The sequence below is a fragment of the Cryptomeria japonica genome, chromosome 4, assembly GCF_030272615.1.
Source record: "Cryptomeria japonica chromosome 4, Sugi_1.0, whole genome shotgun sequence".
Lineage (NCBI taxonomy): Eukaryota > Viridiplantae > Streptophyta > Pinopsida > Cupressales > Cupressaceae > Cryptomeria > Cryptomeria japonica.
Window position 1 is genome coordinate 461,578,773 of NC_081408.1, and position 25,192 is coordinate 461,603,964.

The 25,192-nt window shown below is 36.8% G+C and overlaps 2 protein-coding genes across 5 annotated transcripts in view; one reads left to right on the top strand and one right to left on the bottom strand.

Moving 5' to 3' along the window:
• The window catches only part of LOC131077357 (protein farnesyltransferase/geranylgeranyltransferase type-1 subunit alpha), a 32,786-nt gene extending 20,473 nt beyond the window's left edge, over window positions 1–12,313 (bottom strand). Inside the window, exons 1-3 of one of the 4 annotated variants that reach the window (XM_058014842.2) lie at window positions 12,108–12,313; window positions 11,903–11,992; window positions 10,813–11,071 (exon numbers count right to left, since the gene is read on the bottom strand). In XM_058014842.2, the coding sequence (XP_057870825.2) occupies window positions 10,813–11,049 (237 nt within the window). In that variant the 5' untranslated portion in view covers window positions 11,050–11,071; window positions 11,903–11,992; window positions 12,108–12,313. Of the gene's footprint in view, window positions 1–10,812; window positions 11,144–11,902; window positions 11,993–12,107 lie in introns of all 4 variants that reach the window. The other 3 variants (XM_058014841.2, XM_058014840.2, XM_058014839.2) reach the window with 3 other exon arrangements.
• An 11,215-nt stretch (window positions 12,314–23,528) lies between these two features.
• On the top strand, window positions 23,529–24,410 carry LOC131875167 (uncharacterized). Its single transcript, XM_059219200.1, has one exon. It carries the CDS (start codon window positions 23,529–23,531, stop codon window positions 24,408–24,410), a length of 882 nt encoding a protein of 293 aa, XP_059075183.1.
• The last annotated feature ends 782 nt before the right edge of the window (window positions 24,411–25,192 follow it).

Below are 25,192 nucleotides of genomic sequence, written 5' to 3' on the forward strand. Positions count from 1 at the left end.
AGATACAAGGTAGTTGGTGAACTCATCTTCTACAAAGAGCGGATTTACCTGGTACCACAATCCAAATTTAAAAACCGGATAATTAGAGCATGTCATGACACTCCTCTTGCAAGTCATCCCGGATTTTTCAAGACTTACAAGAAGGTGAGAGAGCGTTTTGCATGGAAGGGGCTCAAGAAAGATATTTTGCAGCATGTGAGAGAATGTGCAACATGTCAGCAAAATAAAACTGAGCACGTCTTTCCAGCGGGGTTATTGCAGCCCCTACCCATTCCAAATCAGAAATGGAAAAGTATTTCCATGGACTTCATCACAGGCCTTCCGAAGGTGCAAGGTAAGGACTGCATCTATGTTGTGGTAGATCGACTTACCAAATATGCACATTTTTATGCCATTCCATCAGACTTCAAGGCTCACCAGGTTGCAGACTTATTTATGATAGAGGTTTTTCGTCTTCACGGGCTGCCAAAGAATATTGTGAGTGACAAGGATAGCCGGTTCATCAGCATGTTTTGGCAGGAACTCTTCCAGTTGGCCCACACAGAACTAACTCCTAGCACCAGCTACCACCCCCAAACGGATGGGCAAACAGAGATCGTAAACAAATGGCTTGAGGGATACTTGAGGAACTACATGACAGGGCAACAGATGGCTTGGGTTAAATGGTTACACCTAGGGGAATTTTGCTACAACACCACACATCATATGTCAATCGGAATGAGTCCGTTCAAAGCACTCTACGGTTATGAAGCCATCTCCTTCATGAATTTAATTCTTGCCGACAGCCATGTCCCAAGGGCTAAAGATTTGATCCAAGAAAATGTGGATATCATGAACGCCTTGAAAGAGAACTTGCAGCGTGCCCAGAATCAACAAAAACTTTATGCAGATCAGCGCAGGACTGAAAGGAGTTTTGAGGTCGATGATATGGTCTATGTAAGGCTACAACCATACCGTCAGTCATCGCTTAAAGGGAATGGAGCAGAAAAATTAAAGCCTAAATTCTACGGGCCATTCCGAGTCATTGGCAAAATCGGGGAGGTCGCTTATGAGCTCGAGTTACCCCCAGGAAGCAGAATTCATAACATTTTCCATGTGTCATGCCTAAAAAAAGTGATTGGACAGCAGATTATTCCATCCAAGGAGCTGCCGCCACTTGACAATGAAGGGAAACTCATCCTTGAACCTGAGACGGTGCTTGATGTAAGGGAGAAGCGGCTGAGGAACAAGATCATTCCAGAGTACTTGGTGAAATGGAAGAACCTTCCGATTGAAGACGCTACCTGGGAAGGGGCTGAAATTTTCGAACATCCGAGTATAAGGTTGCTTGAGGACAAGCAACCATCTGAGGGAGGGGACTGTAATATCCCCAATTAAGCTGGGCCGACCCAGCCAGTGTTTAGATTTTATTTTTTTTTAATGGGTGGCCGACTTGGTGGGTGCCAAACTCTTTTATGATTTTTGAAATTTGTTTTGTGGCCGACTTTGGGAGGCCTTAGGTTAGTATTTAAGGTTGCTAGTGTTTTCTTTTTGGGGGGAAGAAATAAAAAGAATAAAACGTTCTGTCTGGCCTGAGAGCATAGCTGCTCAGCCTCAGCACTCAGGGTGCGTAGCCTCTCCTGAGCCAAATTCGTAAATTATCTGCAAATTCTCATTCTATATTAATATGCTAATAACTCTGGGTTTTTTTGGTTTTTTTTTACAATGATCCCTGGTTAGTTGTACTGCAAAAATCTCTCTCTTTAATTGCAACACCAAGGTTGATTGTTACAATTCCTGCCCTAGCACATTTCATATTCAACGTTGTATAGTAGAAACATAAAAGGTTATAAAGGTCTGTACCAAAGGTGATTATGCTACCAGGTCTCAAATGTTGATCATTAATTAATAATTTAATATATATAAAGCATGGCAGAATAATAACATCATAACACCACACAACTGCATCAACAATACTATATATTGATGAGAAATTGAGAATACAAAGCCAAGATAGGGCCGGGTTGATCAGCCACCTTATGTGACCCATGCCTCACACTTAATATAAATCATGTACACAAAGGAATTGTAATTCTCAAAATGACAACCTACATCAGCCCCCAAAAAAGACATAGCTCAAGACCTGTATATGCAAGCTGAAATGGTCTAGATGCTTCCCCAAGTTAATCACTGAAGCTCATTAAATTAATCTATGATCTGTTTCATACTTGGACCTGAGCCTATCTCCTGTAACTAAAATAGTAAAATAATGAACAACTGACAACGAATACCTTTAACAAGGTTTTATGCATTTTCATTCACTTTTGTGTATCAAATGGGCTCAATTATCTGTCCAGGGCAATGCTAATTTGGCCACCTTCCCATTTTGTCCGATATATTTCAGAAGTTGATCATGAAATTTTGGATATGACAGGTAATTACTTTCTCATGTCCCTTGAGTGGCTTTCTGACCTCTCCTAGAGTTTCTTTACAAAAGTTTGGCTCTGTCTATGCTACCACAGCTGACTTTAAAGATAGGTGATGAATGTGAATGCCAACTTAATACCTAATTGTCAGGTTTGTAAGACATCACAGGCAGTGATAACACAGAGACTAGATGATCCAATTTGTGTATCACTGTCAATCACATACCATCCTTTTTGCATAAGTAACATAAAGTTAGCTATGTATATGGACAGAAGGGCTTATAAGATTTTCCATAGCTATGAATTTTTCTCCTTCAGTTGTTCTCTTTCATCTTGATCATGGTTCACGGAGCGTGACCCAAAACATTGATGTGAAAATTCTTACACAGTTGAATCCAGAAATATATTACAATCAATAGCATGGGCTGTGGAAATCTGATAAATTTGATTGCAACAACACATGTTTCATTCCTTGTTCTCCTTATTGTGCAGTATGGATAACTTTAACAAAAGATGTTGCCAGAGAAGAATCATCCATCAATTTTAAATTATAAATGAATATCCTACTGTATACTGACAAAAAGGGTTACAGTTACCCTCAGATATACAAAAGTAAGGATGTACACAGTTAGAGAAGCTGTGGGTTTGAAGGAAGTTGGCTGAATTCATATTTAGCATTTTATCATTTGGATGTGAGCTGAAGGCAATTGGTTCATTGCTTGTATTTTGAGAAGGTATTGGCGTCTTGAGACCAAATGAATGGATAATAACAGGCTAAATCTTGCAATGGATAATCCTTCTTATCTTGCATTGTACTTGAGAGGCAATGATCAAAAATTCCGGCTGACGATTGCAGTCTTCTAGTATGTTACCAGAATTTATTAATTTAATTAATTGCATACTTGATATGATCCTGTACCATATAGAAACTTTCCCTACCGTCACAGTTTAGCCGCCCAAAAAGACTGACATAAATTGATGTCTGAATAAACATTTCAAGTCATCTTACTTCATGATTTTTCATAGGTTTAATTTCATACTTCATTGTACTCTAACTGACATGTTAAACAGAATTCCTTCATAAGAATAAGCTCTCATTTTGAGTTTGATGAAATTTACCGTGTGGTCCCAAAAAAAAATTAGAGTTGAAACAAATGTATATTCTTTCACAGAATAAATTTATATTCAATCTCACAGAATGTGGAAATGACTGTCATTGGAAAGATCAATTTTTCTATGGAAATGTGATGAAATGAATCAATCTACCTAAGTTAATTTCAAGTACTTAAAAATATAAAAGCTTAAAAAGTTAAAAGTTGAAATGTGCAGAATCGAAATTCAATGGAAGATGATCATAGGCTGGTTTATTTGTCTCAATAATCCACTTTTATGTTTAACCAGCAACAGGAATTTGGTTGTATCAAAAACGAAACGACATACATTTATTTTCAGAGATTATTTTTATTGCAATATGAACTTTTTCAACCGACTGAGACTTGCCAACACTCAACCTACTTAGACTCAATGCAACTATTTTTCTGGTAATACTTGTTATTTCTTTCACTCAATGAGGGTAAATTTTGCATCCAAACTCGATAACTTTCTGAAGACTTACTCCTCCTTGTTGATGCCTCAGAACAATGCACCCAGCTCAGAGAACCAAAAATGCCAATTTGGAGAGCATGCAGTCATGGATGGCTGTACACACAGCTTCAAACATGTAAGCAGCCTCTGAAGAAGCCTAGTTCCCATTTAATCTAAATAACAAGCTAAAACTTGATGAGAAGCGAGTTAGGAGACAGAGGATTAGAAAGAGATAAGCATCTGGAGAAAGAAAACAAAAATGAGGCAATGCACCAAAAAGCAGTGATCAAACAGCTCGCCTTTACAGTCAAGTTTTCAAACAACCCATCAAACATTAAAAATGCCAAGGTCTGCAGGCAGGGCTGGCTCAACTCACTTCCATGAAAGGACTAAGCAAGCAAACACACTGCATACATGAAATCAAAGCCGAAGGACTCTATCCAGATCAAGATTTCAAAAGACAAAACAACACTTTCATTCATTCAAGAACCAAACAATCTTTACAAAAAAGGAAAACCCTATAGTTACAGATTGCCAAAAGAGGGAAGGCAGAAAAGGTAATCTCAACCATTGATCCAATAGCGCAATCCAACAAAAGAAAATAAATTGCATGCTAACTTAAAAAGACTTCCCTTTTTAGAGATTACTTGCCCCAAGAGGGGATGGGTGTTGTTGGGGGGTGGAATATTACATTAAAACTAAAGGTCACAAATAAATATAACAATAACATGCTATGATCCATGGAAATTTTATTAAAGCCCAAAGGTAGTGAAGAACTTGCTACATCTCTGGTGACCTCTTGTGGACACTTGCTTGTAAGCATCAAATTAAAAAAGACTAGGTTCCTTCAGACATTAGACACAGTAATAAAATAACATACGTAGTCAACAAAGCCCCCCAAACATCCTTTATTTTTCAATGGCACCAAAGTAGGGACCTCGGAATAGTAGCCATCAGTGGAATCAAGGGGCTATGCCCTTTCACAAGGTCTACGGATAGCACCCCTAATGCGTTCTCAATCATCGTATCGAGCAAGGTTCAGCGGCACTGCCACTCAAAGCCAAGCACGAATCTGCAATAAAAAAGGCATTGGAGCTCATGCAAGCTGAAGATTAAGATCTTAGCCACAAATGAAACAAGAGCAAAATTGGCCCACAAATGCTCAGAAAAATATGCTAACATGGAAGTTTTGCCAACAAAGAAATTGAAGAATGGCAAGCAGAACACAAGGCAATCAAAACTCTGGTAGGTCTGATGTTGACATCACCTCCAAAACACAAGATTCACAATATTAGATTTCACAAAGGTGAATGGACCACAGGAGTTAGTTTTGTTGATGAGGAAAGAACTAAAAAAAATTCTGCCAGGCAAAAGAGACCAAAGGATAGCAAAAAATGTGGCAGGCACAGTGTCATCACACCCTAAAGAGCAGGAATTATGTGCCATTGAATCTTGTATAGATGAATTACCCAAAAAAGTTTGAAATATTGCATTGAACTCAAAAAAAATCCACTGAGGCAAAAGACCCATGGCGAAGTGAATTTTCTCCAAAGAAGAACCCACAAAGTGATAACTTTCTTCCACTGAAGATAGAAATTGAACCCACCATTGAAGAAGAGACTGCACTTGAAGAAAATGGGCTCACAGAAAGACAAACTTGAAGAATATGAGTCCACCACTGTAGAAACTTCTGCCATGAAGAAAATGACTCCACTAGTAGGTAAAAATCTGCTTGAAACAATCCACCTTCACAAAATTACTACATGGATAAAACAAAAGCTTGCAACCATCCAAGATAACACTAAAACATCAAAAAGAGTCAACATTGGAACCAATTAGGCATATGCCCACCCACCACATATAGAAGATCTGTGGGGAGGAAAAGGCTAACTTGTGACACACAACACACAAAAGATCTTCCGGGGGGAAAAAAAGCCCACAATCAATGCACAACATTCACCATGAGGAACAAGGCATCTATGCAACACAAACTCAAAGAACATGAAAATATCCTGGAACAAGTGCATGATTAAATAATATGTCCCAAGGCAATACAAATATTCATGATGAAGAAGCCACAGAAATACGAAGGAAGAACCAACTTCAAGATGAAAAACCTGCCAACGTACATATGTCTCTGACATGATGAAAATCAACCGATATGAACAAAACGGGAAGCCTGCAATCAGAAGTGAATACGTTGAAATCTCAAAGCGATATGCTATGAAGACAAACATCTAAGACCCCCACAAAGCACTCAAAAAATTTCTACAAAAAACATAAATGTACTTGCAACCATCTGCCAACACAGGAGAGATCAGTTGACAAAAAGAAGAGACTGCAAAACAACTAAAAAGTAAAAAGTATCCCACAACTATTAAAAACATCCACCAATCAGACAATTGCTTTCAACCTCATGAGAATCAACTCATGCACACCAAAAGGAAGTCTACCAACACTTAAACTACCAAAGACTAATCCGCCAAGGAAGAAGGGAATGTATCAACCATCAATGGGTCCACAATGAAAAATATGGCATCCATGATTATCTGCCCACCATAGGAGACCAAAACAAGGATCCACTTAACCAGAAAAAAGAGGATCCATCTAAAAAGAGGTAGTAGATCAAAGGGGAAAAGCTACTCACTAACATTGTAAACAAAAACATTGACAAGAAGGGAGAAGTAGCTACCTTTTGTGATCAATAGGTGATACAAAGTGAGCCCGGAAACTCTGATCAATAACCAAAAGCAATGCATGAAGAAAAACAACAGGCACTTGGATCTCTTTGCCTCTCTACTCTCAGCTTGAGTAAAGCGCCCAAATTTGAACTATTATTCAAATGCTATGCATTGGGTCTCATCAAATTACAATGCGTAAGCATCTTGAAAGTCAAAGGATGGAAGCAGATCAGAAGATGTGCTTTCCTTTAGCTTCTACTCATATGAAAGAATAGGAAACCTACAAAATTGGCTTGAAGTGCACACAAGTCTCCAATAGCATCAGAAATCTCTCAAGGGAGAAGCTTGAAGCCTAGAACTCATGTTGTCAACGCCTTAATCCAAGGTGCACCACCAACTGCAAACATGGTTTCATAGGGAATGTGCATTCTTCTTCTTCTTCTTTAGCAATAGTTTCTGCAAACACATCCTCAAAGATGTTGGGCCCTACAAACTCCAAAGGAGGCTTCAATTTGCTCCTTGTCACTCATTTCATCCGAAAGAAGGAAAGAATCTCCAGCACCAATAGATGATGCAACCACAAGGTCACCAGAAATATTCCACAAGATCAAACTCCGCTTCATACATATTTGAAATCATGGAAAAAGCAATGGGGGAATTCTTCTCTGAGGGGTTCACAATGCAAAGCACTAAGAGTGACCTTTTGCAAGTGGGGATCTACATGATGAAAAGAGAGTAACAACACCATATTTTCTTTGCATCTTTGCTCCATGTAGTATGCCTCGTATTCCTGCTTTCTTTGTGTCTCATTCTAGGCATCTTTCAGCCTCTACATTTCTGCAAGCATAGGCTCATTTTTTTATCCCAAGACATCTTTCCACTACAGTTCTACAAGCAAAAATTCATATTTATATTTCTGCCCCAAGGTATCTCTATCTGCAAGTGTAGTCTTATTCTTCCACTCCAAGGCATCTCAAATCCTTTGACTCTTTGCAAGCATAGCCCCATGTTCTTGATTTATTTTCATCTCCTCCAAGGCATTATTTAATTTTTGTACTTCTGCAAGCTTGTCTTCTTCAAACTGATATTTTCTTTGCACTATCTTTGAGATCTCTTTATGTATTCTACTTCCAAATGTCATTTATTACACCACCTACAAAAAGCACTTGGGCAAGATACAACAAGATAATCAATATGACAAACATAACAGCACATACAGCATCATTGATATTGTGCATGCAATGGTCATATACAGTCACAGCAGCAAGGAACATTCATATGAAAACCAATTGCAGCTGCAATGCAGAAATTTGCAAAAACATTAAAAAGAAATGCAAGAGCCTTTTGAAGATTCTGGTTCAATATCATAAAGTCACTTGGTGAACAAAAAATGCTCCGACAGAGTAAATAACTATGGATTCTTCACCAAAAATTACAATATGAGTTCACCGGGTGAAAAACTTGATTGAAAAAGTAAATTTCTCAACATTTCCACTGACAATCTTGAGCTATTTAAAAGGTTTCATCAAAACAGAAGACCCAGCAAATAAAGGATTTATGAGAGCCTAAAAAATAAAGTCCCCCTGAGTGTGCCAGCAAGTTATTGATGCCTCAAAACAACACACCCAGCTTAGAGAGCCAGAATTGCCAATTCGGGGAGCGTGTAGTCTGGGATGCCCACATGCAGGCATCCTCCAAAGAAGGGTGATCCCTATCTAATCTAAAAACTAAGCTAAAAGTTGCAGACAAAGGAGTTAGATGGAGATAATGGTGAAAAGAAAGAAAACAAAAACAAGGTAATATGTCAAAAATTAATGATCAATTAGCTTCCCCTTCAACATTCAGACAACCCATCAAACATGAAAAATGCCAAGGTCTACCGCCAGGGCTGGCTCACTCACTTCCATGAAAAACGCATAAGCAGGCAAACACACGGCATGTTTGAAATCCAAACACACGGCATGTTTGAAATCAAAACCAAAGGACACTCTCTGGGTCAAGATATGAAGAACAAAACCAAAGCAACACTACCATCCATTCAAGAGCCTAAAAACCTTTACAAAGATAGAAAACTCTATACTTAAAGATTGTCAAAAGAGGAAAAGCTATCTCAACCATTGATCCAATAATGCAATCCAACAAATGAAAATAAATAGCATTCTAAACTAGAAATAGACTTCCCTTTTTAGAGATCACTTGCCTCACACTCCTCATGTAGGAAGAGGGCAGCGAGTATTATAGTGAAATCAAAGGAAATCATTATAATAAAAAATAACAATAACTTGCTATGCTCCATGGTATTTAATAAGATTCCAGTGAAGAATTCACTCTACCCATGAAACTTGTTAAGTTGGACAAATTGAACAAGCTTCATCATGAAATCATTGCCATGGCTGAGCGAGTCTCCTTAATTTATTACCCGAGCAATCTAGTTCAATGAGTTCTCTGTATTGCTCACAAACACTATCAGCATCCTCACATGGCCATGATTTTGGCAACCATTGCATAGAAAACCATCAAAATGCAGTCTTTTTGTGCGAAAAATTAAGTTCTACCAGAAATCCTGCTTGAGAAAGGAATTGCTCATCAACCACCATGTGTATGCTAAACAACAAGGCAAGATTTGCAATAACAAGGAAATGTGACTAAGGATGTTATGTAAAATCTATATAATTTTCAATATTGCATTTATAGAGTGGTGCAGTTTAATTTATACAGAGACCTTTTCCTGATGATCATCAAAGTTACAGTAATTTGCTGGTTATACTGTTGAGAAAACCTTGTGTAATGTTGTTAAGATCAGAAGCATTCATCCAAATCCCGCATCATTGGCAGCCACTTGAAAGAACTACTAGATGGAAATGGCACATTGCATTTACAACTACAATATTTAATTATGCTTATTCAACAGAAACACCAATCACATTCTGGTCCATCTAATTTTTCAGGTTACTGGTCTTGAAAATTCCTCTTTGCAGCTAATATCATCTGAACAAGCATTGAGCAAGTTCAAATGGAAAACATGATCCACATACTAAGTAGGCTATAGCACTATACTAGTCATAAGTTTAAAATATAGAAGACTGCATTATAAGTAAACTTAAAAGATTTCCCTCCCTTCGCATATGGAAACAACTCAAACAACTCCAATGAAAAGTGTCATACCATACCAGTAATCATCAGAAGTTGCACATCATTGTACTCAACTGAAAGGGTAGACCTCTGTATGGTACATACTGGTATGTTTTATGAAGAAAAGATCTTCTGAACTAATAGAAAGCATTCTCAAGAACCAAATTTTCCTAGTCGGCAAAGTTACAAAACAATCTCTCATTCTTGTCATTGATTTTTTGGTTGAAAAAACTTTTCATTTCAAGAGTAATGACTACATAGGAACCAGAGTTTCTCCTAGCCATAGGATAAAAAGTAACAATCTTTCACAATCATTTTTGTCCACAACAAATCGATAAGATTGGAACTTGGATCCCATTATAGTAAGAACCCATCACCACAGTTAATATCATACTATACCAGTAATCATCAGAAGTTGCACATCATTGTACTCAACTGGTAGGGTATACCTCTGTGTGGTACATACTGATATACTTTGTGAAGAAAAGATCTTATGGACTAATACAAAGCAATCTCAAAAATTAAATTTTCCTCATTGGCAAAGTTACAAAACAATCTCTCATTCTTGTCATTGATTTTTTGGTTGAAAGAACTTTTTATTACAAGAGTAATGGCTACATAGGAACCAGAGTTTCTCCTAGCTATAGAATAGAAAGCAACAATCATTCACAGTCAGTTTTGTCCACAACAAGTCGAGATTAGATTGGAACTTAGTTCCCATTATAGTAAGAACCCATCACCATAGTTAATATCAAAATTGATAAATCAGACAATTCGTAAATTATATACTAATGGAAATAATTAGAACTCTTATTACCAAACCTTATACACATATACATAAAAGCAGAGAGCAACACCAACATACTTGATGGACTCACATGAGCTCAATAATCAAATTTCTTGTAAGCAAGCATTTCAGTACTTAAGAATTGTATTTTGAAAAACATTCCGGTTCTCAAGAATTTTGTGTTTCCTAATTAATTTAGAAAAGAGAAATAGCAAAGACTCACAGTGTAGTTGGCAGCATTCAATTTAATAACTTCTGCTGTGAGATACAGAGCTCGAGGACTTCTCTCATCTGCATGGAAAACTGCTCGAAAATAATCCATTGTTTCCCTGAACTCTTTGGTGTATGCAATAGGAACAACTGGATTGGGACCATCATCCTGTGGAAGTGGTTGTACGTCTTTCCATTCCTCCCTCTCACTTAAAGGAACACTCGTATCATCTTCATCGTCAGATTCCATTTTGTCTAATCGAAAATATTATCTGCTCACCAATACAAGAGTACCCAATTCAGACAAGGCCACATTCAGACATCTCTAGTTCAGAATAGGGATCCTGAAGCAAACCGTGGAAACTCTATTATGTTTCCATTAAAATAAGAATTGAGACTGAAAACAGATTAGTCTCTAGTTTTAAGGCAAGCCTATATGAAGCTGAACAGAGTAGATTTCAGGCAATATCTGTTAACACGGTTTTTTCTCATTTACTCTAAAGGCAACTCATCAAGCTGAACAAAATGCCCATAAGAAAATCGAAATAAAGCATAGTTTTTTTTTGTTTTGTTTTTAATCATAGTCAACTGTGACGAACTTTTTTTTGGCTCTCAAATCAGTGAAACTGAGATAGATTTGCATTCATTTAAAAAAAAATCCAAGCCGAACACAAATTTGTTAAAGTCCCATAGCAAACTTATCGATTTGAACATCCGACCAAACAGAGAAACTTTAATGGTATCAGATTTTTACAATATATAGTTTAATCTATCTCTAGCTTTCTAAATAAGACTGTATTAGTTTTTCATCATCGTTTTATGTCTCTTAGCTCTCTAAATGTGATCTGAAACATTCAACCCAGAAAACTACAGAGAACTCTGTTTAACACTGTTTTACTTTATCCAAGAAAAAACCCATAAGTCGAACTACGTGTCCACCAGCAAAATCGAAGTTTGAAACAGAATTTTTTGGATCTTCAAGAAAACCCATCAAGATAAACTACATGCCCAATCGAATAGTTCTAACAGAGACCTCGCGAAACATTCGAGGATTCATAAAAATCATGATTTTAAATTCAATATTTTTGTTTTAAATTACTTACCCCGGCTCCACTTGATCAGACTAATTCTCAAGAATGCGTAGTGTCAATTTTGTTATAGGGCATAAGGCCTCAAAGAAAATTGATTGGATTCTGTGTGGAGATGGACAAAGGATTACCATAAAAAAAATTACTTTTCAAGGTTCGAAATGCAAAATGCTGAATTCACTGTATCGCACAATGCTTAAAGTTGTAAAAAGGCAAGTACCTGATGGCTACTAAAGAGTGAAAGACCGGTCAAATTGATCGTTTTGTTTTACGCTTCTGCAATAAAAGCCTCGATGCCCTCCCTATAGCTTTTTCAACCCCGCCCTGCTTTAGAACAAGCTGGCCTATTTTCCTGTTCTCTCTTGTTATTTGGTGGGCTTGAATTTTCCACATGAAATAGGGGAGAGGGATTAGTAGTATGCTGCTAATCTCATGTTTTTATGCTGATGCTTAAATGTAAAATCTCTTAAAATTTAAAAATAACTTTTGATAAAAAAAGGTGGGGTTGAAAATATGCAGCTGCTTATTGAGAATAATGACAAGTGGCTCCACAACTTTCTTTTCTTCTTTTTTATGTTTCCATTTTTTTAAAAAAAATTTAAATGAAAATCTATTATTATTAATGAAAGGAAATACAAGAGCAAGGAAAGAAAAATAAAATCTAAGAAAGTTTATTGATGAAGTAAATGTTACCAAGAGAAATGCAAAAACCTTGGAGCAATCACCCAAATGTGAAGAAGGAGGCACAAGAACTTTTGAAAGGGGAAAAGCAAAGAAAAACCCCTTGTGATATTATGAATGAGGCAATGCCTAAAATGAGAGAGAGAGAGAGAGAGAGCAAAAAGCTCTTTACAATATTGTCATTAAGAAGAAATGAGAGAGGAGACATCTCTTAAATAGAGATGAGGAGAGGAGTTACAAAGTAACTCCCAAATCTATGAATGCCACCATTCATAAAATGTGTGTGCCATGTGTCCACATCCTCTTATGGAGGAAATCTAATATTCCTTAATAAAGGAAAATAAAAGAAATGACTTGTCCTCACACATGTACTAGACGACAAATTACATGTAGGAATTCCAAAGGAATATCCTAAACTAAGTAAAGATTAAATATTCTAACAATTAAAGATTATATTAAAAATATAATTTAAAATAATTGCTTGTTTTTATAAGCAGCAAAATTTAACTTTCATGGGACCACCAGCTTCACAAATTGTTGCTAAAAAATTTGAGCAGCAACTGTTAGCCAAAATAAGCTAAGCAGCCGCATCGGGACTTGCCCTAATTGTGTATGGACAGTCTAGGGATCAGTAGTGTGTGGGTTAATTTCATCTAGATTGAATTGTTAGGATTAATCTTGTTAATTTATGTAATTGTTATATGAATGAATGAATAGTTTTACTGACGTCCACGAGATTGATCAGTCTATGGGACCAAGAAAATCACAGCACTAGGCCCTCTACAAATTCCTTTCCATGTTTGATCTCTTGCTATGTATCTTGACTAGGTAACTAGCAGTTTGATTGATTTTGTCCTCGTCAAATAAACAATACGTGTTGTCAGCTTTTAAGATGAACTCATATTGAGCATGAATATCATCATATGTAGTGCGCTCACTGAGAAAGTGTCATTTAGTCTTTATAGCCTCCATCCTACAGAACAAGCAAGTTCGCTCTTCCCATACCTCTTTGGGCATTTGCCACCTACTCATTTCACACCTAAGATGATGTGACCCAGTCCTCAATTGTGTCACTAATAGTCTTGCCTTTCCTTTAATAATTGTCCCTAAATATGCTTTCTCTCCATGTTCCCATGTTGTGTTAAACTCTTTGATGTAATACACCGTTTTACGACCAATGCGGTTAGTCCATATGGCAATTTGAAACTTTTCCATGACAAACTTCTTTATTTCTTCATTGGTATTAGGGCAATCGTACAACTTGATGTTCCACTTGTTCAACCACTTTTTGTTTTGTTTCATCCAAGTTTTCTTCCTATGATTAAGCCCCTCTTCCATCACAATCTTGGGCCACCATTGGTTATCCATATTTTCAACCTTCTTTAGATAACTTATTAACCAGGTTATAGTTGATGCCCCCAACAAAAAAGTACCCACTTCTGCTAAAAGGATTTCATATGGCACTGAACTTTGAGATTGCTTGTGATTAGGTTTTTTTGAATTCTTTCTAACTGTCTCCATCCATAGTTTGATATGCTGCCTCCCCAAACTTCACAGCCATAAAGAACAACCGATGTGACTAGCAAACCAAAAAGAGTTTTCTTGGTTTTCCAATCCAACAACTCAGCTTTTCTGCACCTATTTTGAAGTAAATATGATGCTTTCCACCCCCCCTGTATCCTTTCACTCTCAAAGTCTCCCAACTAAGCTTATACTGGAATTCAATCCCAAGGTATTTGTATTCTTTCACAATTTCCAACGGACTACCTTCAAAAAGAAAGGCAATTTATCTTTCATCTTTAAAGAGAAGATCATGATCTTGGTTTTGGTAATGTTCACCTGCATCCCTACCTCCTAACAAAAGTTCTATAGAGCCCTTAAGTGATCTCTCAAACCATGAGCTGTTTTAGAGATTAGGGTAAGATCATCAACATATAAAAGTAATTTCACCATCTAGCCTGCAAGTTGAACTCCTTCACCCTCCGATATGCTTAACCATGTTTCTAATTTATCAATGTATAAACCAAATAAAGTGGGAGAAAGAGGGCACCCTTGCTTGACTCCAATGTCACTACCAAAACACTCAGACTTTCGTTCACTAGTTTTGATTTTAGCTCTAACTTTCTAATATAGTCTATGAACAGCTACTCTATACATGTCAGGGATACCCAAATCTTCCATTCTATTCCATAGTTTGTCTCTAGGCACCGTGTCAAAGGCTTTCAAGTCCACAAAACAACAATATGCTTCTTCCCCTCGATTGTCATATTTTTCTCTATAAAATATTGAAGAGTAATGCAATGATCGAATGCCTAGGTCTGAAACTAGCTTGACCTTTGACCCTTTTTCCTTCTACCTCTGCCCAACGGTTGATTCTACGCTCCACCATGCTCCCAAAAAGTTTTCCTAGAAGAGGGTTGACCATAATAGTGTGGTGGTTAGATGGGTTGTTGATATCTCCACTTCTAAAGAGAGGAATAACCACACTAGTTGTCCAATCCACCGGAAAACCATCTTGAATGACACTATTGAAGATTCTCTTTATGTGAGGAGCGAGAAGCTCAGCTCCCCACTTTAAAAATTCTGCTTGAAGCCCGTCAATATCACTCGCCTTACCATTTGCTAAACTCTTTATTCCCTAATTTATATCATCCAATATGAATTACTCCACCAAAGTGGACACTATGGGAGGAAAATTTTGCTCCTGTAACCGCTCGTAAAAAGCTTTGCATATTCAAACCACTAGGCATTTGTAATGTTGTTTTCTGTTTGTTTTCTCCATTGCTGCAATTCCTTCCAAAAATATTTGGGATTGTGTTTACCGAGAGATACTAACTCCTTCCTTCTTGCCTTTACATATTCTTATTTTTAGCTTGAATCGGTTTTGTATACCTCTTCTTATTTTCTTTGTTCAAATCTTTCTCTTTCAAATATTTCTTGGTTGCCTTGGACTCTTCATCATACCATGGATTTGTCGGGAAAGTATTCATGACCCTCTTCCTATTGCAAGTCCTCTTGCAGGCACTCAAAGCCTTGTATATTATAGGAATCAACAAGCTACTATGAACATAATCATTTTCCTTATTGAATATTTCATCAACCTAAATATTATTTATTTCATGAAATTTTTGTTTAAGGACAGCATTAAAGATGTCCTTTTTTTCTTGGTTTGTGAGGATTTGGCCTTTAGTAGTTGTTTTCTTTTACATGTGGAGAACCAGTTTATCTCGTGGGTTGCTTCAGGTAAAGTCTAGCTTAACAAAAAGAGGCATATGATCGGATTTCATTTCTAGAGGACAATCCCCAATGTCAAACTCCAACACTTTAGATGTAAGGTTTTGAGAGCAAATCAAGTAATCTACCACATTCTAACCATTATAAGTTTTGCAAGTGATACCCCCTAATGTCGGCCAACTTCTCATTCCATTGCAAATCACCATACCAAACAAACTACACATCCCCAATAATTTTGCCTCAAAGTGTGAAACATCCCCATTGTTATCTTGTGAAGCTCTTTCTCGAGATTGACCTTCACTTTCTTCCAACCACAAAGGACTATTTTCTCATTTTTTACAACTGCTAAGTTGTAGAGATTGTTTATTAGTTGTTTTTGCATTGAAGTCACCAATTAGAATTATTTCTCCTAAGGTGTTTAATAACAAAAGTATCATTTTTTAATGATGTGTGCAGATCTTCTTTGTCTAAATTCCACCTCTTGTAGAACTTAGAGTTTTTAGGAGCAAAGTAACAAGCAACCAACCTGAAAACTATCTCATTCACTGTTATTTGCAACCAAATGTATTGTTTATTTGGATCCTCTTTTTCAACTTTTATTATTCCATACCACTTCTTTATAAGCACTTGGACTCCCCCATGTCCTTTTCTTGTCCCATTCCCTTTGTTCCAAACAAAAAATTTCTTGTAACCTTGAAAATTCGGTACCTTGCAATCATCATGTTCATGTGTTTCAACAAAAATAATATATTTCCCCTCTACTATAGACCCTACCCCGGGACCTCTTCTTCATGGATAACCTATGCAGTTCCAACTCACTACACTTAGGCATTCCTATGGGGTCCCTATTTGCTATATCTTATTCGAGAAACACTCCCCAATTTGAGCTTTCCCGTTCTTCAACCATGCCCACTTTCCCTCCTATCTTGCTACCTTTACTTTATCCCACTCCATCCTTTGCTCCTCGTGCTGAGCAAAAGTCAAATCTTCATCTAGATAGAATTGTGAACCTCTAAGCAGCCTTCTATTTCTAAGGATATAATTGTTATCCTCTAGGTTCCTTAAGATAACTCTTACATGCCTATCTATTCCTTCTATCTTCCTTCCTATCCTATTTGCTTGTTGAATATCCCCCATCCACTCTATCTTATCTCTAAGAAAGTCTCTAGCTAGAATGTCAGTTCTCTCTTTTTCTTCGTAGTCTTTGAGACCTTTGATAATGATATTTACAACCTTGCCACATTTGTCTCGTTCTTCTCTTATTTGAGTTTTAATTTGTTGCTCAATGATTCCCTTTTGTTTGCTTGTTGATCCGTTTACAACTTGTGACCAAGATTTAGCCTCTTCTATCTCCTCCCTTAGTTTAGACTCTTTATTTTCTAGGTCAGCTAAGGTGAATTTAATTTCCTTTACTTGTGTTTTATCCTCTCCCTTTGTCAATTCAGATCCCTTGTCATAAATTAATTTCCACTATTGTAGTTCTTGTTTTATAACTTCCAACGTCCTGCTTCCATTTTGATCTGCATGTTTGAGATTTGCTCTCTCTCTCTCTCTCTCTCTCTCTCTCTCTCTCTCTCTCTCTCTCTCTCTCTCTCTCTCTCTCTCTCTCTCTCTCTCTCTCTCTCTCTCTCTCTCTCTCTCTCTCTGTTTTTCTTGTATACTCCATTGCTTTGTACACTTTGTTCTCATCTTCCCAATTCCTTACTTCTAAAGCTTTGAACCTCTTTTTTACATCCATTGCTTTGTACACTTTGTTCTCATCTTCCCAATTCCTTACTTCTAAAGCTTTCAACCTCTTTTTTACGTCCATGAACTCCTCCATGTATAACTCAGAAGACCACAATAGAGGTGTTGATGTTGGAGTATAGAAAATGTTTTTGCCTTGTTTATCTTCCATGCTATCCTCTTTGTTTGATGTGTATACTTCTTCTTGGAATAAATTTGATTTGGGATTCTTATTAACTTCTTCTTGTGTTTGTAACCCTTCATTTTCACTCTCTTTCTGCACCGATTATTCCACATTGGTTTGGTAAGTTTTGCCAAAGAAATTGCTCATTCTTGGCAAAATCATTGCAAATCATTTTTTATGCTTTTGTTTAACTTTCGAATTTGTCTATGCCTTAAAATGCCTTTGTATTGTTTTGCATTTACCAATATCAGTCTTTCGTCTGTATGTGTGTTGTTTGTCTACCTTAGGAGAAAATTTGCATTGGCAGAATCTCAAAACCCTATTAAACCCTCAAAAATTTCCATATATCAAGGTGTCATGAGTGGGGTTGCAGACTGCCTCCAACCCTCTTGACAAAAAAAGTTTAACATTGAGCCCATCAACCAAGCTTGGAGGTTATCATTGAAGCCTGCCCCCATCGTTAATCTCAGGTAATATAAAATATTGTTTCCCATAGAAAAATGAGACCCCTTCATCCTGTCTTTTTGACAAATCACTGCTAAGTTTCTCTTTGCCTCGCCCCTATCGAACTCCATAATGTTTTTGATTTATGTATTGATGTTGTATGCAGTAGTTTTGATTTAACCCATATTGAATGGAAAATGCAAGAAAAGAGAGCACTTGGTGATAGAAAAAAAAACAAAAACGAAGGGACTGATCAAGACACACCTTGTCTCTGTCTGAGCCCAACAAATACGTGGAAAGCTAAGAAAACCTATCTTCGAGTGGCGGAGTTGGATCCCTCTTTGGTGTGCTCGATGCCCCTGTGTTCTGAGCCCTTATTCTATCTTCTCGTCTACCTAGAGCTCTACCTGCTAACCGCCTACCTAAAACCCCGCCTACCTGGAACCCTACCTGCTAATGAAAAAATTAATTAGAAAGCATATTTTGGTGTGCAATAGGTATATTAAGATGCATGATTTTTAAAATTTTAAATTAAAAAAATATATTTTTCTTCAATCTAGTTGACTAAAAAATTTATATCTTATAAAAAAAATTAGGCAAAGTTTTAATGTTTTAATTACAATAACATAATATTTAGCATGTTTAAATTTTCCTTTCAAATTTATTTTACACATCCAATAAATAAATATTTAACAAATTATTTAGAATCTATATCTAGATTTTTTTTAAAGTTTGATATTATACAAATAAATAAACATATATATAATATAAAAAAATATAAGGCCTGTTCATGGGCCAAGACAAGTTGACCCGTGTGCAAGCTCTTCTGAGAGGCAAAAGGTGCTAAAGTGGATTCCTTCGGGTGAGGGATGGATTAAGGCAATTTTTTTACAAAGCCTCAAAAGGCAATTCGGGTGATTCAGGGGCAAGAGTGGTTTTTCAAAGATTGGGAAGGTAATATATTAGCATTGATTTCTCAAAAAGTTGGACAGGGGAACAAATAATGAGGCGGAGGTACATGCTGCTCTTTTAGCGATTGAATGGGGCCTAAAACTTGGCTTTCCTAAGTTTCATTTGGAAGGAGATTCATTTATTACAATTAATGTGATAATTAAAGGGGAGATGCAAGCTTGGAAGTTAGATAATTATATTAAAAATATTAAAAATGACTTACTTCATGTTCACAAAATAGGGAATTAGGTGGTCGATGTGTTGTCAAAATGGGCCATGTCTTTTGAGGTAGAAAAGGCTTTTCATTTTGAAGATTTTCAAAATCTTTCTATTGAGTATGATGTAGTGGCAAGTGTTTAATGTGGCTCTACCCCCTAGATAATAGCAAGTACGAAATAGGAAGATGGTGGGCGTGCTTACTGGCTTGGTGTGTGGTGGAGTGAATGTCAAATCTGCAAGGATAGAATGTTTTGGACTAACAAGGACAGAGTTTTTAAGAACCTATATATATGAGCAAAGTTTTTGATGGTGTGAGTTGGTGGATGGCTTCTGAAAAGGCAGCAGAGTGATGAAAGCCTCGGCTTCGTTAAAAAGGTTTTTATGTGGTATGCAATGAGCCTCTCTTTCTGCATTTTAATTGTATTTTTTATAGAGTTTGTTAGAGGTGTGGAGGGGGTTTGGATGCAAAGGTGGTGGTACTGTAGAAGGGTAGGATATGGAGGACAGCTTCACATTCAAAATGGAGAAGCGATTGATTCCATTTGTCAGAAAAGTTTTAGTTAGAAGGCTGAAAGGCCTCTTTTGGTAAAATGACAAGAGGTTCATTGGCGCAGTGAAGCTGCTTTTGGGGGAGGAAATCAACCATATCAACCATAGATATCAGACGAATATGGATATCTATTCACTAATGGCAGCATGGGGCTTGGAATTTGAAGCCTTTGTGGATGTTGTGAAAAGGGTGATGAAGGCTCTGGTACCAGAGGAGTTTATGGGAGGGATGGACTCCATCTTTGAGTGGGCGGTACCTGGAGATGAGTTTGTTGTGTCTGAAGGGGTTATTGATGGTGAATTTGATGGGAAAGTGTCATTTGTAAGGTGGCAGGAGGAGGACCTAAAAGAGAGGTTTCAGGCTATGGCATGGTGTGGGTGGGAAGCTTCGAAGACCTTTTGGAGTTGATGCGAATGGAAGTGGACCTAAGAGAAGCAGTGGAGGCAGCTAGGAGGGAGGTAGGGGCTTAGCTGCAGCTAAGAAAGTAGATGAATGCAGCTAAAGATGGTTAGGTCAGGTCATGCGGAGGATTCACTTGAATTATGTCATGTTCTTTTTGAGTCTATTTTGTTTGTATTTCATCTTAGAAGTAATCTGCTCTAAGCTCTTTAAATTGCTACTGTATTGCTATTGGACTTTGTTATGGTGTTTGTTTCTGAGCGAAGATGTGCTCATTTTGAAGTGTTTGGTTATATGTGAGTGGGATATTAGCGATATTGACTAGATGGATTGGTAGTTGCTAGTTTCTTAATACTATTTTGAGATACTATGTAAGTCATTTATTTCTATTAATAAAATCATATTATTACCAACCAAAAAAATATATTAAAAATATAAAATAACAATATAATAATATAAGAATACTAATATCTATCTATAACACTCTAACCCTAATCTTAAATCTAATCATATCTCTTGTTGAACCTTAACATATTTAACCTTACTCTAACCTAACACCAACTTTAAATTGGAATGATTCTTAATGATGTTTATTACATTTTGTGATGAACTTGAATCTATACAAACTATTCACTAATTTATGTATATAAAATGTGACAATTTGATTTCAATTTTTTGGTTTGTTGATTATAAGCTTTTTTTTTATCCACTCTTAATACTTTTATTTCAACTCCTAAATTTACTATTACTCCATTTTCTTATAAATTTATACTTTTTAAAATGTGTAATTATTATGAACTTTAAGTAATTAATATTTTTATATATACATTATTTGTAACATTTGATCTATAATATTTAATCTTAATGTTTTTATGCATACATTATTCTTATATTTTTATGGGAGTTAGGTTACGCTATTGAATATGTGGGAACTTTAATTGTTTTATATAAAAAAATTTATAAAGTCAAATTTTGTTTCAATATATATTTCTCGTAGTATCTTATATATATTTGTAAAAATATAGTTATGGTAAACTATGGTTATGTTAGTATAATAATATTAAAATTATTTATTTTAATTAGGTTAAGATTATCTTTTAAAATAATTTGTTATGTTAGACACGATGGCTCTACAATTTTTTGATCATGCGAACGACCGAGTTGTCGCTGGTAAGAGGAGATGCGTTGGGATTGCTTCAACATCTGGTAGGGTTCACCCTCTGCAGGAGCAACCTTGGGAGACTGTGAAAAGAAGGCACACTATTAGGGCAGAGAGGCGATGGGCTACTAGGGTGGCCATAGAATTTGCATATCGCTATCCCGACGACCATCGCCCATACCAGAGCAGGAACTTCGACATGGCTGGCAAACCTCCATCTGGCAGGGAATTCTCTGACATTAATCACCTGTGGCAAGTGGTAGTGGGAAAGAGAGAAGCTAGGGCAGAGAAGAGGGAAGATAGGGTGATGAAACAATAAAAAATGTGGGTGATCCCCATCACTTCTCAAATCCCTGACTGTGCCACCAAAGCAAACAAGATACCGTTGGGTTTTCGAGCAAATTATTCAGGCCCTGGACAACCCCTCTGAAAGCCACAACAAAATACACACCCACTTACCAACAGAGTGGAGGGTTATGGTAGAGCTGCTAAGGATGGAGGAAGGGCACTGTCATTTCATGGCCCTAAATTTGCAAAACCATTTCCGGTCTCGAAGCTGGGAAACTCGCTACATCATGTCACAAGAAAAGAGGATGCCCTAGCAGTGAAAAAATCCGAACCAGAGCCCATCAAAATCAAGAACCCCAGAGAAGCAAAGGATTTAAGTAATTATTGCAAAGGGCACAAACTCTTTGCAAAATGGGGAGGGAACAACTAGCCACTCACCGTAATTATGGAATGGTGGAAAATAAAGTTTCACGATTAGGTAAGTATAACAACCCTAGCAAATAACTGTTTATACATTGAATGCCATGATAAATCTCTGAAGGCCAAACTATTGCATGAAGATTATGTTTTTTACAAAGGCACAAATTTTAATTTCATTGATTGGCAACCAAAATTTGATGCTAATGGATATGAATTTAAAATGGAATAAAAATGGATAGAAATCCACAATGTTCCTATAGAATTAATGCATGCTAAAATCCTTATAGAAATTGGGGATAGACTGGGCAAATTCATAGCTGTAGAAAAAAATTCGTCGGATAACTCAGACATAAAAATGCTAATAGAAATAAACAAAGGCAAGGAAGACCTTAAAAATATAATCTTACAAACGATAGATGGCATATATAGTCTAAAACAGGTATGGTATAATGGACCAGTAGCAGAAGATTTAGCTTTCTGCAAGAGGTCAAGTCCTAATTTGCAGAAGCCGCAAGTGATAGTATTGGATAAAAATGAAGCTTCAAATGAGAAAATTAAAATACAATTTAATGATGACAGGGGTGTCTTCATTATAAACACTGGTCAGCAAGAGATTGATACTACCCCAACTCCGCCTCCTATCTCAATCTTGGGTAACAATCCTGACAGAACCATAGAAACTCGGGCTTATAATAATGAGGAGCAAATCCAAGCATAACTAAACAATGTTATAGAAAACCTAATGGGGAAAATAGCTAAAGAATTTGTCGAGAAAATACTCATTGAGACTCCGACAAATTGGGTAAAGAATGTTAACATCCCCAATATAGAACAGGTTCAATCCCCCCCAAAACACCCCTACTAATCACCAACCCGATTGAGGTGGCCCAAGAGGATACAATCACAGCCTATACCACTCTGGAGGAATCCCCTGTTGTGGAAGGGTTGAATGCAAATGAGGAAAGAGATTTAATGAATTGATCAATATGCAGGTAACAAAAAATAACATAAATTTAGACAACAACTCTACCAATCCACAAAACAGAGGTATCCTCCAGATGGGAGGTGAGAAATCAACTCCTGATTGTGGTAAATCTATGAGCAACAAAAGAGGTAGGAAGTCTTTTTTAGACAAAAGGAAGATGGGCGGGGATGCTGAGGGGCAGGCCAAATTTACAACACTGTTGGGGCAAGGAAAATCTCCCCATCCCCTCAAAGAGGTATAAACATACTTACATGGAATGTTAGGGGTTTGGGAGCTCCTAACAAACAAAGATTGATTAAACGAAGCATATTGAAATCTGCTATGGATATAGTTATGATACAAGAAACAAAACTAGGCAAGACTGATATAAATAATTTTAGCAAAAAATTCACCCATTGGCAAATGGAAGCTGTGGAGTGTACAGGGGCATCGGGGGGACTAGGTATAATGTGGAGAAAAACTGCAGTTGCATTCACATGTCAAACCAAGATGCAAAATTGGATGGCTAGCAGAGTTAGAGCCCTTGGTCTAAATCTTGAGTTTATAATTATTAATGTTTATGGCCCAATCCCAACAGACAAAAAGAGATTAGTGTGGCAAGAAATAGAACACTACTTAAATATTCAGGATGAAAAACACATCATCATAGGTGGTGACTTCAACACCATCTTATACTCATCTGATAAAAGCAATGGTATAAAAACCATCAAACAATCACAAAGAGACTTCGTAAACTGGATAAATAACAATAACTTACTTGAAATCAGAACAGAGACAGGTTTTCACACATGGAATAACAGAGGAAAAGATTTCTCCAACATTGCAGAAACACTCGATAGATTCTTCTTTAAAGGAGATCTAACCGATCTCCAAACAAAACTAAAAACTTCAGTATTACCTTGGTCAGGCTTTGATCATTACCCGGTACGCTTAGAACTTGTGGGGGAAACAAAGAAAACAGGGTATCCCTTCAAGTTCGAAAAAATGTGGTTTACACATGAAGACTTCCTCCGCAACATACAAAAATGGTGGAAGGATAGTATCTTTGTAGGATCAAAAATGTACTGTCTGGTCTCTAAGCTGAAAGAGATCAAGCACAAGCTATTAGATTGGAACAAAGAAAATTTTAAAAACATCTTTGAGGAAAAGTCAAGAATTGAGAATGAGCTAGAGACAATAAACACTGATGTGATGCAAAATGGGATGACCTCTAAAACATATGAGGCTAAGAAAATGCTTTTATGTGAATATGAAGGCATTCTGGCCAGAGAAGAGATATACTAGAAACATAAATCTCGAGAAACATGGTTAGAAGATGGTGATCGAAACACCAAATTTTTTCACAACAGTGTCAAAATTAAAAGGGCAGCAAACAAAATTACCCAAATCACCAATGACAGTGATCAGATCATAACAAATCAAGATCTGATTGCAAAAGATGCAATTAAGTATTTTGAAAATATCCTTAACAATTGGGAACACTTAGACCTCCCTAACAATAGAATCTTATCAAATAACATACCCAAACTAATAACAGAGGATGATAATAAAATGTTAAACTCTAAAATCACTCACGAAGAAGTTAAAACGACTTTGGCACAATTGTAGGGAGATAAAGCCCCTAGACCGGATGGCTTCCCTACTAGTTTTTTTTTAGAAATGTTGGCACATCTTAGGGGATGAGGTTACTAATGCCTTGGAATCCGCCCGCAATCCAGGAAGATTCTAAAAGAAATTAATAACACCTTTTTGGCCTTAATTCCAAAGAAGGAGAACCTCTCAAAATGGGATGAGTTTAGACCCATTTCTCCATGTAACATGACTTATAAACTACTAGCTAAATTCATGGCTAATAGACTAAAAAAATTACTGCCCGCCATAATATCAGAAGAACAAACAGGCTCTGTACCCAATAGATCAATTTTAGATGGAATTATTATTGTCCAGAAAGCCATCCACTCCCATCAGCTCCAAGGACAACCTAATATGTTGCTAAAATTAGACATCAAAAAGGCTTATGAAAAAGTGGATTGGTACTTCCTCTACAGCTACATGAAGGCCTTTGG

Coding starts and splice junctions, on each gene's coding strand:
- LOC131875167 (XM_059219200.1), top strand. CDS start 23,529: ATGGAAGCTGTGGAGTGTACAGGGGCATCGGGGGGACTAGGTATAATG.